At 36.4% G+C, this 20,941-nt stretch overlaps 2 protein-coding genes across 4 annotated transcripts in view; one reads left to right on the top strand and one right to left on the bottom strand.

Moving 5' to 3' along the window:
• Positions 1-20,941, bottom strand: part of LOC112049226 (macoilin-1) — a 70,038-nt gene that overhangs the window by 40,243 nt on the left and 8,854 nt on the right. The gene's annotated exons all lie outside the window — the stretch shown is intronic.
• On the top strand, positions 12,309-20,938 carry LOC128199175 (juvenile hormone esterase-like). 2 transcript variants are annotated; one of them, XM_052887516.1, is made up of 4 exons: positions 12,309-15,041; positions 15,532-15,675; positions 16,490-17,799; positions 19,456-20,938. In XM_052887516.1, exons 1-4 carry the CDS (start codon positions 14,970-14,972, stop codon positions 19,625-19,627), a joined length of 1,698 nt encoding a protein of 565 aa, XP_052743476.1. In that variant the 5' UTR covers positions 12,309-14,969; the 3' UTR covers positions 19,628-20,938. The 2 variants fall into 2 exon arrangements, with proteins under 2 accessions (XP_052743476.1, XP_052743477.1); XM_052887517.1 differs by having other exon boundaries at positions 14,965-15,187.

The raw sequence follows: 20,941 nt of genomic DNA, 5'->3' as shown, positions 1-20,941 counted from the left end.
GAACTAGAAAATTTAACATTGAGACAGGGAACATGAAATAGGTAAATCAGTATGTATGGCCAGCTGACAAAAATGACAAAAATTCTCGTTATATTATGGTCATGTCCTAACTCATAGGTACTTTTCGCTTTCTAAAGTTGACTAAAAACAAAACTGGATTCCCTGGACTGTTACTGGACTGAATGTTTTTATATGAACATGGTCAAATCACAATTTTAAATTTCAACATAAATAAAAATATATAGCAGTGAAATATCTGGAATTATTCACGTTACCGTATCGTACCGTAAAGACAGTACCGATGGATGTGTTCTTTAAATCGGTGATTTTTCAAATCATTATTTTATCCTTTTACAATTACATTTTAACCGTCATGAGTTTTTTTTTGATTTGCTATTTTTAATCAAGATATATATGACCAGTGTAGACGTAGCTTTTTATTGGTAGAGGATTAGGGAATGCAATTTAATTTTTTAATTTTTTTATGTTTTTATATTCTGTTGCATGTTTATTTGTATAAGAATTGCATTTTATTATATTTGCGTTACGTTTTAAGCCTTTTAGGTATTGTTCTGGTAACGTATATAAGGCAAAATTACTTACAGATTAGTTCATTAAGTAATAATTTTTTTCTTAACCTACGATGATTAAGGCACTAATCTACCTTGGCTTAGTGGCGGTGGTAAGAATTTATTTTTATCTATTAACGAACGCCCGCGTCTTTGTCCGCGTGAAGTTAGTTTTTTTCTACCTACGTTTTCCCTAAGTTTTTTTATTCTTAATCCGATCTGCTTCCAGCTTTACTCGATTTTCATGCAACAAATTTATGAAAAAAAAAATTCCCACCGATGCCATTCGATATCAATCTAGCGAAAATGTATATAGCGAAAGTATGTACTTGTACACTTTCAACTCCTCAACGTACTTCCGGAGTCAGTAATAGGAAAAACATATTTTTTGAAGAACATTATAGGCTAGTTGACACTTTATTTAAATGGTTTTAAATTGTTCATTATCGTTCTACTAGATTGAAAAAAAAATATCACATTTTTCTGAGACGTGATCACAAAATTTTAATATTTAAAAATATTTTTTTAACAAAATCAGCCAAAACGCCTGTCGGCCTTGATGGTCTATATTTCAACTGTATGAATTCAACATGACGTCACTTTAACAAATCCTATACTAACGGAGCATTTGCATTTGAACAAAGATTTTTAGTTAGCAATTTGTTTGACGTTTAGTACATTTTGGCGACATTTGTGACGTCACAAAATGGACGACAGCGATACATTATTTTTAAATTAAGTTTTCTAAGAAACCCTTAACTTTTGTTAATTAATATCGATATATTTTGGACCCTTGTTCCATGTGCTTATATTGTTTATTTTTAATTTGATATGAGTCAACTAGCCTATTGTTCTGATGATGGTGGAGTTAGGATGCCAACAGTGGATATAATTTGGCTGATGATAATGATGAAAGTGAAGAAGAAGAGAGATTGACACTTTATATTAATAAAAGTGCATTATTTTTATCAAAATACCTAAAGTCTTATGATGACGTAAAATTAAAAACTCTACTTAACATTTGAAGTTTTATAATCTACACATAGTTATATTATATGGATGTACCCAATTGAGTACGGTGACCTCTTATGTGTATTGTTGTGGTAACGTATAAAGGCAAAATTACTTATAGATTAGCATTAGTCTATTAAGTAATTAGTTTTATTCATAACCTAACATGAATAAAGCACTAATCTACCTTGGCTGGGTGGCGGTGGTAAGCAATTATTTTTATTTACTAGCAGACGCCCGCGACTTTGTTCGCGTGGAGTTCTTTTATTTTTCTACCCACTATTTCCCTAAGTCCGATCTGCTTCCAGCTTTTTCTATTTTAAAGCAACAAATTTACCCGTAAATGTTGCATGAAATGTTGATTTTCGGGATAGCAACCTAACTCTCTACGGAACCCTTATAATTTTGCCATGTCCGCCTGTCTGTCCGCCTTATTTTATATAGGTATCGTATATATAAGCAGAGTTATCATAGTTTTTGTCATACAGGACGGATCGAAGTTCATCATAAACAGACTTATTCGCATGCGCTGCCTTATACATTGTGTAAAATTGAAATCAATGTATGGAGGCTTTATGTACCTTTAAAAGTTCTACAAAAAAGTCCGCGATACATCTATATTTTAGCAGATATAGCACCTTTAGTGTTTTAAAAAATGTTAATTTTATATACTTAGGTTAACGTCATTACGTAAGTATATAAAATTAAGGATATTATAGTAAGATATTAAAAAATTAAAATAAATTATTTAATAATTACAAGGATATTATGGAGATAATATTTGCCTTTTAAGTATGTTAATCTTAATATTGGCCTGCCGACTGGAAAAAGTCTTTGGTTCTCCCTCTCCACAAAAAAGGCTCTACGAGGAAATGTGGGAACTATCGTACGGTAGCGCTTATATCTCATGCTAGCAAGATAATGCTCTATGTAGTTAACAGTAGACTCCAGTCCTTTTTACAATGGCAAATACCAAATGAACAAGCCGGATTTGTCAAAGGGCGGGGCACAAGGGAACAGATTGTCAACGTTAGGCAAATAATAGAGAAGAGCCGAGAATTCAATGTTCCCGTTTTCTTGTGCTTTATTGATTACTCCAAGGCATTCGATTGTGTGAGATGGGATTGCCTGTGGAATATACTACAGGAAATGGGCGTTCCTCAACACCTCATTAAGTTGATCGCGAATCTATACAGCGAAGGCGAGTCCATGGTGCGAATCAATGACATAATCTCTGGGCCTTTTAAGCCACGAAAGGGCGTAAGACAAGGATGTATTCTGTCTCCCATTCTATTTAATATCTACGGGGAATACATCATGCGAAAGACCCTGGAAGCGTGGGAGGGAGGTATTTCCATTGGGGGTGTCAAGATTAGCAACCTACGGTACGCCGATGACACCACGCTTTTTGCGGCATCTGAACAGGAACTTGCTCGCCTGTTCCGCAAACTAGAGGCAGAGAGTGAGTTAGTCGGACTTAGCATTAATAAGTCAAAGACAAAAGTCATGCTAATCGACAGAACGGGGAAAGTAGTGAGAACCGGAGAGCTCTCAGACCTGGAGTTTGTTAGTGAGTTTGTGTACCTTGGGTCATTACTGTCAGACAAGGGAGGAAGTCAGCAGGACATTAGAAGACGCATCCAAATCTCCAAAAATGCCATGACCAAACTAGTGAGAATTTGGCAAAGCAGAAGGGTCTCCAATAACACCAAGAAGAGACTCGTTAGGACTTTAGTCTTCTCAATTTTCCTTTATGGCGCCGAAGCATGGACGATAAGGGCCACAGACAGAAAGAAGATAGATGCCTTTGAGATGTGGTGTTGGAGACGGATGCTTCGTATACCGTGGACCGCTAGAAGAACAAACATCTCGATACTGAAACAGCTTCGCATTTCCACTAGACTTTCAACTGTATGTTATCAGAGGATCTTGAGTTACTTTGGCCATATAGCCCGTCGCCTTCCCGATAACCTGGATAAAATAATAGTGGTGGGCAAGGTGCAAGGGAAACGACCACGCGGCCGATCACCTACCCGCTGGTCTGACCAGGTTAAGTCACTCACTGGACTCCCTGTAACAACAGCCATTAAAAAAGCTGAGGACCGGACTGTGTGGAGGGGAATAGTTAACAACGCATCGAAGGGACTGCAGTGCGGACACGACCTTCAGCAATGAAGAATGCGACCAAGAAGAGAATCTTAATATATATAAATCTCGTGTAACAATGTTTGTCCTCGATGGACTCCTAAACCACTTAACCGATTATAATAAAATTCGCACACCATGTGCAGTTCGATCCAACTTGAGAGATATGATAGTTTAAATCTCAAATTATAGTCGCAATTTTAATTTATTGCTAATTATTTGTCTTTATATATATACTATGCACAAAAATTAAGGAAATTTTTGGAAAAAAAAACGGTTGGCTGGATTGAATTGAAACTTTGTAGGGTTTTTGTGGGTATATTGAACAGTAAAAGGCACACTTAACGTCAGTGGTTTCCGCAATATTTTTGATTGAGCGCTTGATTTTCCAAAAAACGACATAAAGCCCTTTTTTGGATGCTTTTTCAAATTCATGTAATGATTGAAAAAAAATTTTTTTTTCAAAATTCAATTGCCAATCCTTGTAGAGGATTTATTCAAGTTTTTAAAACCAACCTCAAAATTTCTGTGCGATCATTGGTTGCTGAGATATTGGTAATCAAAGACAAAATGATCTTTTTCCATTCAAATATCGATATCTCAGCGAGAAATGCTCCTATCGAGATTTAAAAAAAAACGAAATTAAATCTGAATAAACAAGCTATCCGGTCCATATGGAGGTTGAGTCAAAAAAATTTTTTCCACGTGCGTAGATTAAAAAAAAACCAAAAAAATTTCGAAAATTTTTTTTGGGTGGTTTTCTTATGATTACTCGAAAAATATTTTCAAAAAAAAATTTTCAAACTCAGATCCAAAAACTAAACACTTAGAGCTACAATTTGCTTTTTTTTTTTTTGCTGTACGACCATTTTTGTATGACTTACAGCCTGTTGAAAATCCCCCAAAAATTTGGATTTTTTTTCTGCTCCCTTAATTTTTGTGCATAGTATATAAAAGAAAGTCGTGTTAGTTACTCCACTTATAACTCTAGAACGGCTGAACCGATTTAGCTGAAAATTGGCAGGGAGGTAGTTTAGAGCCAGGAGAAGGACATAGGATACTTTTTTTTTGTAGGGGTAGGGTAGGGTAGGGTAGGGTAGGGGCAGTGTAGGGTAGTGGTAGGGTAGGTTTATGGTATAGGGATAGGGTAGGAGTAGGGTAGCGGTAGGGTAGTTGTAGGGTAGGGTAGTGATAGAGTAGAGGTAGTTTCGGAGATAATACAAAATTTCTAAAAGACGCAGAAATTCCGCTATATGACGCCCCGCGCTTTCAATTATGTAGTTCCCGTTCCCGTGTGAATAAGGGGATCAAACATAGCCTATGACACTCGCAAATAACGTAGCTTTCTATTGGTGAAACAATTTTCCAAATCGGTCCAGAAAATCCAGAGATTACCTCCTACAACCACAAAAACTTTACCTCTTTATAATATTGGCATAGAAGTCTCTATTTCCCTTGATCATTCCACCACGCTCAAAGGGCTGGATCGATTTTGCTAAGGGTAGGGGTAAGGTAGGGATGGTATAGGGTAGAGTAGGGTACGGGTGGGGTAGGGTAGGGTACGGGTAGGGTAGGGGTATGGTAGGGGTAGGGTACGGGTAGGGTAGGGTTTATGGTAAAGGGTAGGGTAGGGATAGGTTGGGGTAGGTTAGGGTAGGGGTAGGGTAGGGATAGGGTAGGGGTAGGGTAGGGGTAGGATAGAGGTAGTTGAAAGTTTACATCGAGTTTCACGCTGACGAAGTCGCGGGCGTCCGCTAGTTACCTATATAAACAAAACGAATACAATTTCAGCAAAGCACGACCGCCGTCATCGTGCGAGTAGAGCAGGGGAGACTGAGAGGAGAACAACTGAAGACGATCACGGGGGACACATTGTACTACAGTTTCAAAGGTATCCCCTACGCTGCGCCACCCGTCGGCAAACTGAGGTTTAAGGTGACTTTAAAATGTAATCTATTCTATTAAGTAAATTTCATATCCGTCCATTCGTTCATTTCGTACCGCGATGAATCGAAGCGGCAACGGCACTCTGACCCGACAATAAATTCTCAACGTACAGTTCACTCCGAAACTGAAGTATAAGTACTAAGCAGACATTGATTTTGTTCATAAAGTGCTTCCGGAGAAATACACATTTCTCAGAGCTAGGATATCGACAAAGATTTTATTATACTACTTTGAGAAATGGATTTTAAATACAATATTTACCTGCTTTATAAAATCCTGTAACTACTGCTTTTTGTAACTAAATTTAGTATACGCTGTAATGTTAAATTAATCGTCTGATTAATTTTAGGCTCCTCAACCTGCGCCATCATGGGGTGGGATACGAAACGCTACCAAGCACGGGAATGTGTGCCCGCAATTTTATCAGCTTTTGAACCAATTTGTACCGGGAAGCGAAGACTGCCTATTTATAAATGTTTACACTCCATGCTTGGACCCACGTGCCGATATGCCGGTGTTTTTTGTAATACACGGTGGTGGTTTTACATGGGGTTCAGGAAACGACGATATATATGGACCCGACTTCCTAATCGATCAGTCTGATGTAGTCGTTGTGACATTTAACTACAGACTTGGGCATCTCGGCTTTTTAGCCATGGGAACCCCGGAAGTACCCGGCAATGCAGCTATGAAAGATCAGGTGGAGGCGTTGAGATGGGTGCACAGAAATATAAAAAAATTTGGCGGTAATCCAAACAACGTGACGATTTTCGGCCAAAGCGCAGGTGCTTTTGCTGTCACTTACCACACAGTGTCACCAATGTCTAGAGGACTGTTCTACAGAGCAATAGCTATGAGTGGAGTTGCGATAAGTTCATTCACTGTAGAATTTGAACCAGAACAAAGAGCTTTTGTGCTTGGTAAAATTTTGGGATACGAAACTGCAAACACTACAGAGCTCTTAGAATATCTCCAAAGTGTCTCCGCTGAACAATTCCTTAACGTAATGACACCTATCATAGCGGCCGAAGAATATTATATACCTGATTTATTACTATTGACTATACCGGTTGTAGAAAAAGATTTTGGTCAAGAAATTTTTTTACCAGAATCTCTTGAAATTTCGATTAAAAAGGGACTAAGTAATGTTGAAATGATCGCAGGACACACGTCGTCTGAAGGAATTTCCTTTTTGCCTGCTTTTGATAAACATCCTATAATTGAAAACTATGACGAGCACCCCGAAGTTTTAACGCCAAGAGACATTTATTACACAAGCACAGCAAAAACTCATTTAAAAATAGCGGATTATGTTAAACAGTACTATACTGGGTCAAAGCTGATGTCTTTGAAAACGATACCGCAATTCGTAAGCCTTATTACGGATGCTTTTGTTTACCCCGTAATTAGACACGCAAATCTTCTTTCCGAATTCAGCAGTAACAACAATATATATATGTATGAGTTCACATTCATGTCTGAAAGAAATGTTCAGAGCCGAAATGGCCTAAAATACAATATAACCGGTGTGGCACACTTTGATGACCTGATGTACATATTTAACGCCAAGTTGTACAATTTGCCGCTCGACAAAAATGCTACTTCTTATAAAATTATACGACAAATGTGTGGTTTAATCACCAACTTTGTGAAAAACGGGTAATTATTTACGACTAATCTAATTTATTTCTATAAAAAATCCGTAGGGTGTTATAATTAAAGTAATCAGAAGGTAGCACATATATGTTAAGTTCGCTTTTTAGTTTATTTTTGTGATTTAGAAGTCGATTGAATTTTTTTGTTAAACAGATTTTTTTCTATTATCTAAATAACATTAATGTAAATGCTCGTGATATAATTCAAAACGTAGACAGCTTCCCTCCGTCTTTATTATTTAATTATTTTATTTCTATTACATTTAATTTATTATTTACGACACAGTTTAAATAAAACCTACTTTTATAGGAATCCAACACCAGACTCATCGCTCGGCGTAACCTGGCAACCGTACAATGCAGACTCTCAACTATTCCTGGAAATTGGAGAACAACTGACACTCTACTCTAATCCTAAGCAATCTATGACGAAGTTTTACGACTTTATTTACAATTTATAAAGCTGCATCTAAAAACTGATATTACGTTTAATATGTATGTAAATGTTGTTATTGTTTGTAATTTTATATTTTGTGTTTTGTTTCTTGTCTTGTCTTAATCTGTTTTGTTATCATTAATTGTTCTATTATGTGGAATATTTAAACTAAGGTTTTTGTCTACATCTAGTCCAACATTTCTCTACGATTTCACGGGCTGTTTAGTAAAAATATTTTTGTGTGTTTTATCTACTTGTTATAAGTTAAGTGTCATAGTTGTTAACAGTGAATAACTGATGTATTTTGCCAAATATAATATAATTCCTTGATTCATGCATGAGACAGTGGACGACAGTCCTTCGTCACTCGGCTGCTGAGATATATATTTTGATTCCGAACGACCATTTGCCGTCACATTCCTTTTCGCGCTCTTTCGCTTCTATCTTTCTCTCTCCCCAAGACGGTGGATTAAACAAGACGTTTTTAAGGTGTTGAGTGCTATCTGAAGTTTCATTTTAAAAACCATATAAATGTGAACCAGTAATTTATCTTGCAATAAGCAATCAAGGTATTCTACCAAAGGAAAAGTGAATATAACTATAACATTAGTGGTTCTTCGAGTAGGATGAAACGAGATTTTAACGTAAGTCATTCACCTTGGAGAGAGCCGCTTAGTGGGGAGTAGGCACAACTTTCAAATTGGACGACTGCTATACCGACGTTCCAAGAGCGGGTCAAATAAATAGACAATAATTATAATTTACTCGTAATCGAAATGAAACTTCCTCATATTCGAAATGAAAAATAGAGTGTTTAACACGGGTAAAAGAATCAATTCCTACTCGGACTATAGCCGCTCTCGCTACACTCGTGCGTCTAAATACCTCGGAAATTGATTCTTTCCACCCTCGGTTAACAATCTACTATTTTCTGACCTGGCGTTATCGCAAAATCCATTCATAGCGGATACTGTTGAATTTTTAACTACCTCTCTTTCTGCCAAATTTCGTCTTTGTTAAGCGGTTTTCGAGATTTCGTGATGAGTGACCTTTCACATTTATATATTAAGATAATTACTATTATAGTCTTAGTTAATTAGCAAATTAATAATCATGGCCGAAAAACTAAATACGTACGCAGGTTGATTATTAATCTTATAAAAATTACAATAAAGTAAATACTTTAAGAACAGAATTACACATACATATTTATGTTTCAGGGTTTCAATTATGGGTCCTTTTCTACCACGCCATGTCAGCGCGGTATCTGTGAGATTGCACTGTTTTGTGTTAATTTTTAAGACTGACGGAAGTAAAGATAACTTTGACTATGTAAATCATACCATATTGCATGTGTCGCATTAGTTCACTGCAAATAACTTACTTTTAAATGCAAATAAAACTTCCTGTCCTACTTTAATATTTTCTCTTAAAGCATTCCTCATTACTTTTATGATAACCAGCTTGAAAACCAAAAGTGAAAAGAGAAGAAGAAATATTGAGTACGGAGATATAAATGGCTAAGGTACGAGTAATCAACAACAGAATTGTATAGAAAACTGTAAACAGAAACAAACCAATCAAGATCACTAGAGATTTAATATTAAGGTTTAAAAATTTATTACTTTGTCTACTAAGTTTACACGCACTTTGTAAACAAATATTATTTCGTACATGTAAATTTTCACGCACTATGTACAAATTTATGTTCGTCTGTATCTTAACTGTCACGGTTGTTTTTCGTTGTGCTTCCGAAGACTATAATGACACTAACATCAGCGTTATCTGTAGGTTTGGCGGCAGAAAAAGCCGAGCCGATTGCCCGATATGCTAGAAGGAAGTGAGGTGACGAACAATTATTATCTAAGTGCGTGTCATGTGAGACTACGATCTATTATCAATCTAGATGTGTTGTTACATCACTAGTGGACTAAAAGTCCTAACCCCATGATAGTAGCTGGACTCTGGTGACGTAAACAATCGGAAAGAACTTAGGATTGACATGCGTTATCTACGCGGGGCTATAATACAATAACGTTAGCTAACATTAACGTTATTGCATCTATCTGATCAAGATAAAACCATTCTAATATTTCGTCATGTCCTGCCAATTGATAGATATTCCAAGGAAGTTGCGTGCGCCGATTGGCTGTGATGATCAGCTGATTTCATTATCTCATTCATACCTTGTGACGGAATCGGGACATATATAAAAAGAAAAAGATTAGAAAAAACTTTGTCATAGACAGGTAATAATGTTTTTTCCCGTAAATTTGTTAATACTCGGATTGATATTGGTAAAAAATAATTTTATTGGAAATATTTTTTCTGTCTTAATTAAATATTAAACGTAATAAAGTTTCAGCAAAATGCAATAGCTGTTGTAGTGCGAGTAGAGCAGGGGAGACTGAGAGGAGAACAACTGAAGACGATCACGGGGGACACGTTGTACTACAGTTTCAAAGGTATCCCCTACGCTGCGCCACCCGTCGGCAAACTGAGGTTTAAGGTATTAAGTATAAAAATTACATTTAGTGAAAAATTAATAAAAGGAGAATTGGTCGTTCTTGGAGATTACATACACACAATATAATACTTAAGTATTTTATTATTAACATTTACAAATTTTAAAATCTCTTTCAAAATCAGCACAACTTTTCGTTCTTTTGTATTTGTACTTTAACGTACTTGTCTGTAATCTATTTGTAAACATTGTTTTCAGACTTGGGTCATACATTTAAAAGTCTAATTCTTTTTAGGCTCCTCAACCTGCGCTCACATGGAGAGGAATACGAAATGCCACTCAACATGGCAACATATGTCCACAATTTAACAAGTTCACAAATATTTCTAAACCGGGAAGCGAAGATTGCCTGTTTTTAAACGTTTACACTCCATGTTTGGATCCGACGAGTTGTCTTTTGCCAGTATTTTTTGTTATCCACGGCGGTGGGTTTACATGGGGCTCCGGAAACGATGATTGGTATGGACCTGATTTTTTAATCGACCAGGCTGACATAGTTGTTGTGACTTTTAACTACAGACTTGACAATCTCGGGTTTCTGTGCTTGGACACTCCGGAGGTTCCCGGTAATGCGGGAATGAAAGATCAAGTAGCAGCATTGAGATGGGTGCAGAGGAATATAGAAAACTTTGGTGGTGATCCACGTAAGGTGACGGTGTACGGAGAAAGCGCCGGAGGTATGTCCTGTACGTTCCATACGTTGTCGCCTATGTCTCGTGGATTGTTCCACAGAGCCGTAGCGTCGAGTGGAGTCGCGAGATGTGAGTTCACAACTGAATTTGAGGCAAAACGAAGAGGGTTCGTACTCGCTAAAAACCTAGGTTTCCAAACCACAAACACTACAGCACTTTTGGAGTTCCTCCAAAGCGTTCCAGCTGAAGACTTGATCAACGTAAATACACCCGTCATAGCTGCTGAACACGTTATGGATGTCAAATTATTGTACAGCGTGCCAGTTGTGGAAAAAGACTTTGGTCAAGAAAGATTTTTAATAGAAACTCCAGACGTTTCGGTAAAGAAAGGGAAAAGTGACGTAGACATTTTATTAGGATTTAACTCAGCAGAAGCAGTGACATTTATACCTGAGATTGAAAACTCCCGTGTGATCGAAAAATTTAACAATTACCCTGAAGTATTAATACCGAGAGACATTTTTTACCAAACCACACCAAGAACCCATTTGATACTAGCAGATTTCATTAAACAATTCTACACTGGATCGAAGGATTTGCCTTTGAAAACGATACCGCAAAGCGTAGCAATTTTTACGGACGCTTTTATATATTCTATAATTACATACGCTGGTCTTCTATCGAAGTATAGCAGAAACAAGAATATATATTTGTACGAATTCACGTATATGTCAGAACGGAACGTTTACAGCAAAAGAGGATTCCCGTACGGGATCCAAGAAGCTGCCCATGGTGATGATTTGATGTACATTTTCAACGCCAAGTCATTCAACCTGCCACTCAATAAAGATGCTAATTCCTACAATACAATACGACGGATGTGCGCCTTGCTCACCAATTTTGCAATACATGGGTAATCTTAATTGCCTTTTTCCACAAAGTAAAATTTTAGACAAACGCAAATTTGTTATAGACTGAACTTAATTTGTATTATAGATAAAATGAATGGAATTTATAATACGTAATGTGGATCAATAGCCAAATTAAATTATTATCTACTATGGCTTTAATTTGGTGATTCAGAAGAGGCATGTTTGACGATGAACAATTGAAGCCCAATGAGCAATAGGTGTTAAAAATAGTGTAAATGTGCCAGGTAAAAATAATTAAGATTATTAATGCTTTTACAGGAATCCAATGCCTGACGCATCATTGGGCGTGATCTGGCCAAGGTATAATAATGACTCCCGAGTTTACATGGACATAGGAGAAGATTTAACACTCTACACGAATCCAAGGCAATCGACGGTAGACTTTTATGATTTCATTTATAAAATAGCAACGTTTGAGAGACAAAAAACTGTTGTTTGAATAGTTATGTATAAAGAAGAAACGATAAGGAGAAAATATCCATGTACCACTTAACCACAATAGAATATTAAAATAGATCGCTAATAATTCAACATCAAGTTTATTACCTTTGCCCCTCCATACTAGATGGATAATGAGTTATGGCCTTCAATGACATAGCCAATAGAGAGTTATGCTTTTATGTATGTGCAGTATATAAAACCATTTTTAAAAAATGTAGTTACTTATTAATAAAAAGCATTCATCTGTGAACCCGTGTTTGTCTATGACACCCAGTTCCCCTAATGCTGGGGCCACACTAAGGGAATACGTTAATGCCCGTTAGGCGTAAATTAAGGCATTAAATTAATGCCTTACTGTAGTGAATTCCACACTTGAACGACTTAACGTTAATGAGGTACCGACACTCGAGTTATCGCTCAACGTCTAACGCTTTCTTAATGCCATTGAAAATTAACGCGTTAAATCGTGGCTACACTAAGGTTTAACGCCTTAATTCACGGCGTTTCCCGTTAGTGTGGCCCCAACTTAATAATTCTATTTTGAAGTCGGTCGCGTGGCGCAGTGGAGAGTGATACGGATTTCTACTTCCACGGTTGTGGGTTCGATTCCCACAAGTGGAAAATATTCGAGTGATCAGCATGGATGCTTTCTAGTCAAAAAAAAAGGTCAATCATTCAATCAAGTAATCAAACCTAAGCCCTTCGATTCGAAGGCAGAGTTTTATCCACTGGGCTATCACGGCTTCTTTTTGAATTTATAATATTAAAATGCAATACAAGAACAAGTTTAACTAACTATAAATTCGAATTTCAACTGTTAAGTGGTTCAGTAAAAACTTTCAAGATAACACTGTTGTGCGATGGAAACAACATTTAAGTATTTATACTAATTTACATAGATTGAAACCTCAAGGTTAACCCTTTGAAAACATGAGGACATTTTGGCATACTAGTTACGTAATATTCAAATTCAAAATTCGTTTATTCGTTGACAATTAAAAATGAACATCAGCTATGTACATTTTTAACCGTCAACACATTCAATATTGTTTTTTTACGTTATAATATAAAATAAATATATATATTTGCAAGTGAATGGACTCTCAAACTTAAAATTAAAGCTAAGAAAGTTCCAAAAGCGCCTTGATTCGAGCCTTCCCAAAACTCAGGTTCCTTTTTTTATTATTTTTTTTTTTACAAAATATTGTTTAGGACTAAATACACAGATATATAGCGCAATTAATTCCCAAGCTTTTTACAATAATTATTTCTTAATTTAATATTATTGTTTAATTTACTGTCATCTACGAAATTCATAAGTCTCTGCAGCGCTCGGATAAATACACGATTAGCATTATGGTACCCCTATGGTATAACCGACATTACATACACATATTCATCCGTAAACAAAATTAAAACGCGTACCCACCAATATTGATGACTCATTTGTGGAACTACGCAACAACATGCAAGGAACCTCTTATGTTCATCGGAATTAATTGGAATTCCTGTGCTATAAGTTCTTCCCTAATTTTGTCGTATAAACGCTAGTATAACGTGTCAGGTAGCAGCAACAGTGATTGTACCATCATTTTGTAGTAGAGGAAACACCTCGAGCAGGTCCCAGGACTTGTGATCTTGGGTGTAGGTTTAAAGAATTCCATTCAAAATGTATTCACGTCCCTCACCTCCCCTGCCCGACATGTTCTCTATGCCCACAATAAACAATTCATGATCAATAATTAAAACACAAAACATTATCGCACAATTTTTTGCGAAAATGTTTTGTGTTGTAAAAAATAAGAGGGTAGACGATTGTCAACCATCATATTTTGAAAATAATATTCTTTTTATTTATTTACTTAGTTAAAATAATGAATTTTAACTATAAAGTGTGTGAAATCCCTGAAAACTTCAATAATATTGAAACTTACAGTATTCGCCCGTTCGTAAAGTGACGTCATTTAACGCGGAAATTTTAGGCAATCAATAGAATAGTGTCTTTTGACATTTGTGACGTCATCGTACACGTTCGCATCAGGGCGCTAAAATGGTGGTGCATTAAATGCTTAACATATGTGAGATACCTATTTTTTTGAAAGTTATTTTTGTATCTCGAGATTTCACTTTTACAGAAAGTTATAAAAAATATAATGTATACATGGATTCAATAAAAATTCAACTTAATTTTACAGTATTAAAATAAAAGCGTAATGAATAATTTATAACATGCAAATGTATCAATCAATATATAATACAAAAGGCGTTCGTGATAACAATAATTTTGTTACAGATATTGGAAAATGTATTCAAACGTAGTTTTGGCAATACTCAGTATAATTTTGGTACTTATTTCTTTTGATTTTGAAATTAAATCTTTAAATAGACAGATCATAATATAATATAAAACAAATTCGCTGTCCCAACAAACCATTTAGTGCCAATCGTTGCTAATATCTCATAAAGAACATTAAGCTAGAACATAGTCAGTCTTAAAAAGGCCTAAAAAATGTACACATTCTACGCGATATTTTTTGTGATTGTGTTTATATGCTTCGCAGTAGTTCCACCATAGCCCTAGTATTAAGGGGAAACAAGACTCTCTAACAATGGAATTCATAGAAGTTGCGGGGGCGTCCCCAAGGGATCGTTCACCCGCTGAGTGTCGAATTCTCAAATGCAGTTTAAACTGGACACTCAGCCGGTGAACGGTCCCCGGGGGCGACCCCGCAACGTCTATGAATTCCACGTAAGTTCCACATCTTCCGTGAGACTCGGTTCTCGACTAAACTTTGAAGGGATGTTGGAATCGATAGGGTTTATGTTCTAAAATAAACCAGCCCCTGTAACCACTTGTTGGAGTCCACGTCTGGGAGTCTGCATGTATGTCAATTGGTGAGTCATACACACAATAAACAATCGCTCTTTCCAGTAGTAAAAACTGTGAAGATATCCATTAATTGACCGCGTGGTTTTAGAATCCGTGCCACTAGACAGTGTTCAGGCGTTCCGAGTTCGTCTTTCTACGAAACATTTAACATTTTATAACACCGATACCAGGTACATATCATGCAAGGTACCGCCAGGTATACTAACAGGTAAAGAGCAAATTAAAACGCCTTTACGCTTTCTGTTCACGCAGGTCCCAGACGACAGCGATTTTGTTTTATAGTAGGTATATAGACAAATTCTTCTATTCCAAGCCGGACTAGATTGCTTGTATTACATAAATATTTCAGAACAATGCAGCAGCAGAAATCGTCCGAGTAGAACAGGGGAGACTGAGAGGAGAAAAACTATGGACGATCACGGGGGACACATTGTACTACAGTTTCAAAGGTATTCCATACGCTGCTCCACCCATCGGCAAATTGAGGTTCAAGGTAATCTAACATACTAAATTATTTGATAAGCTGCTTTACTGTATTTATAATTATGTCAAAAGTGTGAACTATACATTATTATTGGACTGAACTGTTAAAAATATCATCATCAGAAGTATATATTTAGTAATTAGTTTCTTCCTACCCAATTAGTGTTTCTTCAAAAATAGTCAAGTCAATAAGTGTCATAAATTTTTCAAAATTATTTATTTCAAGTAGGCTTAGTTTTTAGTTACACTTTTGAAACGTCAAGTTTGACTATTTGTAAAGACTCTACCACCGATTTTTTTTTAAATAAGGCCGGGAAAAGTTAACCTGTTAAAAGTATTACCAGATTCTGTTCACAATTATTACGACTATGGGCAATACGGTTTACTATTTTTAACTTTGGCGATTTTGGAGACAATCCTTCATACTTTTAAATATTGGATAGAAGCAGGCGTTACTTTGCGGAAGTTCATCATGATTATATAATGATTTATTTATTTTGCTATCATCCGCGAAAATTCGGCGAACCCATGCGACAACGTCACCCAGGTCCGACAAAATACTCTCTACGTACGTTTCACCCCGAAACCGGAGCATCCTCAGGAGATGTTGACTCTACAACTTTGCAAAGTTGCTCCGGTTTCGGGAGTGAAACGTACGTAGAGAGTATTTTGTCGGACCTGGGTGACGTTGTCGCATGGGTTCGCCGAATTTTCGCGGATGATAGCAAAATAAATAAATCATTATATTTCATACTTTTGTAAATTTTATTAAATTTCCTTATGTCAGTAAGCTAAAATTAAAGATTGTTTATGATCATTTTTAGGATCCCCTTCCTGCGCTTTCCTGGAAAGGAATACGTAACGCTACTGAACATGGGAATGTATGTCCTCAATTTGATATGATCAGAAACATGTATTTACCTGGAAGTGAAGACTGTCTCTTTCTAAACGTTTATACACCATTTATGAATCCGCGTACATTGCTGCCAGTCATGGTTTACATACACGGTGGTGGATTTGTTTACGGGTCGGGCAATGACGATTTCTGCGGACCAGATTTTCTAATAGACATGAGTAAAGAGAAAAAGAAAGGAGTGGTCGTTGTGACAATAAATTACAGACTGGGCGAATTGGGATTCTTATGCTTGAATACTGCCGAAGTACCTGGTAACGCGGGTATGAAGGACCAAGTCGCAGCGTTGAGATGGGTGCAAATAAATATACGCAACTTTGGCGGCGATCCTAACAATGTGACAATTTTTGGTGAAAGCGCGGGAGGCATGTCTTGTACATTACACAGCACGTCACCCATGTCTCGCGGACTCTTCCACAGAATCATAGCTATGAGTGGAGTTGCAAGAGTGCATACCTTTGAATTTGAACAACAGAGGAAAGCCTTTGTACTCGCTAAAGGTCTAGGCTTTGAAACAACAAACGCTACTGCACTTCTGGAATTCCTCCAAAGCGTGCCCTCTGAACGACTGATACAAGCTAATACCAATGTTATAGCCGCTGAGCAATATATGGGCGTAAAATTACTAAATATGCCTGTGGTGGAAAAAGATTGCGGTCAAAAAAGATTTCTAGAAGAAACACACGATATCTCAATTAAGAAAGGACTTTCCGAAGTCAGCGTTATGGCAGGATATACTTCAAAAGAAGGAATATTTCTCATACCAAATCTTGAAAATTTTCCTATACTGGAAAACTATGGAAGATACATTGAAGGTTTAACACCACGTGACATATATTATCAAAGTACACCGAAGATACATTTAAAAGTTGCAGATTTAATCACAGAATACTACACAGGGTCAAATTTACCTCTCAAAACCATACCACAGTTTGTACAATATGGATCGGATATTTTTATTTATCCAATAGTAAGATACGCCGACGTTTTGTCTAAGTTTAGCAAAAGCAGTATTTATTTTTATGAGTTTTCTAGCATGTCCGAACGCAACATATTTAGAACTTTAGGCAAGAAATACGGTATACCCGGAGTCGCACACACAGACGACCTGATGTATGTGTTTCACGCAAAATATTACAATTTGCCGGTGAATAAGAACGCCACTTCTTACAAAATGATACGACAGATGTGCGCCTTGTTCACCAACTTCGCGATAAACGGGTAACTCTCCTTATTCAAAGCTAGATTTGGAACATAGATATTTAGTGGTTAAGTTACAGATACAAACATGTGAACTTCGTAATTCACAAGGAAACAACAACAACAACAGTTGTCTTTAGTCTGTTGTCCCTATATGTCGGAAAGAGTATTTTGATTTTGCACAAAATATTTTAACTGTAAAGTATAGTTGACTGCCAAGTCACCTTTAACTTAACAGTAAAAGATTCACTTTCGCTAGTCGGAGAGGCATTCAAAGAAAAACTGCAAAGTAATTAAAATAAGGGGCGACAAGATTCAAGTCGATCTCGGGCGGCGAAAACCCACTTAACTCAAGATTTTTACGTTCACCATGTCACCTCGAGTCTCCTCTCAGAATGAGAGGGGTTAAGCCAATAGTCCACCACGCTGGCCCAATGCGGATTGGCAGACTTCACACACGCACGATGTTTTTTCAAAAAAAAAAATTGAGAATAATTCTATTTTATCCATGAAATCGTTATTTTATTAAAAAAGTTTGCTAAAATGTTTTACGACATTTTCAATTCATCTTTAATTAATTGTCCTCAACTGGGATAAGTAAAGATCGTAGACCATACAGCCTGAGTTGACACGACGACGACGACGACACTTTCTACGACAATTTTTGAAGACTTATGATTGGTTTATTTGTTCATTTAATTGTTTGAGAAGGTTGTTGGTAACAAAAAAAATAATACAGCTTCAAATGTTACTTCGCCGCTTTGATACACCGACGAACATTTTGCCCTAGAATCTAATATATAAAATTCTCGTGTCGCGGTGTTCGACATTGAACTCCTCCGAAACGGCTCGACCGATTTTGATGAAATTTTTTGTGCATATTTAGTAGGTCTGAGAATCGGCCAACATCTATTTTTCAAACCCCTAAATGTTAAGGGTAGTCCACCCCTAAATTTTTTTTTTAATTTTTAGGCAAAATTTTTTGTTTTTATTTTTTTATGACACAGCATACAAAAATACATACAACCCTAAATTTTCACCCCTCTACGATCAACCCTTATATTTTATTTGTTAATTAAAAACTATACATACAAATGATTTGTAACTAAAACGTAGTCAATTTGAGCTTTATTGTTATTGTATAAAGTTCATATTAATAATAATTAGAAAATGGGGTAGGGGTAGGGTAGGGGTAGGGTAGGGTAGGGGTAGGGTTGGGGTAGGGTAGGAGTAGGGTAGAGGTAGGGTAGGGGTAGGGTAGGGGTAGGGTAGGGGTAGGGTAGGGGTAGGGTAGGGGTAGGGTAGGGGTAGGGGTAGGGTAGGGGTAGGGTAGGGGTAGGGTAGGGGTAGGGTAGGGGTAGGGTAGGGGTAGGGTAGGGGTAGGGTAGGGGTAGGGTAGGGGTAGGGTAGCGGTAGTTGAAAGTTTACATCGAGTTTCACGCGGACGAAGTCGCGGGCATCCGCTAGTAGTAATATAAAAGTGTATTTTTCTTCAAGAAACTTTTACTAAGTACGCCAATTATTTAACTAGATCCTTATTTATACATCATATTATCGTCTCCATGTAATTTTCCAGGGGGTATACCTGGGTTCCCGGGCCCGACGGTGTATGGAGCGGTGGGCATTCGTTTTTGTCCACTATAAACAATATATCCCTGTATTTAAATGTTTTTACAGAAATCCAACACCTGACGCATCGCTGGGCGCGATCTGGCCGAGATACAATGCAAACACCCGGCTGTATATTAACATCGGAAAAGATTTAACAAACTACAAAAATCCTGGGCAGCCGATTATGGATTTTTACGAATCCATCTATAAAGTAGCAAATTTACAAAAACAATTTTAGAATGAATATAATATGTATCGTTCTGTTGTTATTTATTTATTTTGCCCCAGAATTATTAGTGCTATAGATGCCCATTAAATGTAATCAGTAGTTGTGTCAGTAAATAATAATTTGACTATTTTTTCAAAACTTATAGCCTTATAGTAATGGATCCATAGAACTTTTTGTACAACCGATTACTATCAAGTTAATTTTTCGTAGCGTAGCTTCATCTCGATGAGACGATCAACTTTTTATATTTACGAAAATTCTTGATTCTGATAGCTAAATGAGTAACCGGGAAATAAAAATTTCTGAGCGTCGGAACGAGATAATGTACCACGCAATTTGTAGGAATTTGAGGTTGTTAAGTTGTATAACTACTTAAGTACGTTAATTAAGCAACAGTAAAAAAAACAGCTGCTTAATAATAACATTTAATAACCTCGTTATTGATACAAGTTGGGGGGAGGGTAGTTTATCAAAAGTTGTTACTAACCAGATGATTTTTTTACTGTTGATTAGTTAACAACAATTATACAACTTCACAGCCACAATTTCCTACAAATGTCCTAAAAATAACATTATCTCGTTACGATACTCAGAAATTGTTATTTCCTGGTAACTCAGTTAGGTACCAGAATCGAGAATTTTCGATTAGCGAAAAAAAAATCATGAAAAAATTTATACATACTATTTAATTCTGTTTCTTAAGAATGAAGTCATTGAACTTAAACCTAGTTTACCGACGAGCGTGAAAATACAGGATATTTTAAAATAATCGATTCTTGAAAGTTTGTTACAATCGTAACTCCTTGAATTGTAATTTGTTTTTGACGTGACAACGTCTTATAATTCAATGGAGCCTGTATACTCGAATAAAGATAACGTCATACGTCGTTCCCTCGCTCTAGGGTTGCCAACTTTTTTTACAACAAATAAAGTATGTCTCGCTCTAGGGTTGCCAACTTTTTTTACAAGAAATAAAGTATGTCTCGCTCTAGGGTTTCCAACTTTTTTTTATAAGAAATAAAGTATATTCTGGCCTATGAAGATTATTTTAACAGTATTTTAACAGTATTTTAGAAAAACGGACAGTATTTTATTTATTTACTGTTTTATATACGTTAATTAATTTTTTTTTTTTTTGAAAAATACAACCATTTCATCAGTATTTTCAACTCAACTATCGTCTGTAATCCGTCTTTACAGACAACCGATTTTTTTATAGTAATGCTAATGGATAATATACATTACGTATAATATTTGGTATTTCGGTTTAAGATGAAGGAAACATCACGGTGTATAATGTAAAAAAAAAAAGTAATTTAGACT

Source organism: Bicyclus anynana, chromosome 19, assembly GCF_947172395.1.
Source record: "Bicyclus anynana chromosome 19, ilBicAnyn1.1, whole genome shotgun sequence".
Taxonomy (NCBI): domain Eukaryota; kingdom Metazoa; phylum Arthropoda; class Insecta; order Lepidoptera; family Nymphalidae; genus Bicyclus; species Bicyclus anynana.
This window is presented reverse-complemented; position numbering and strand designations above follow the sequence as displayed.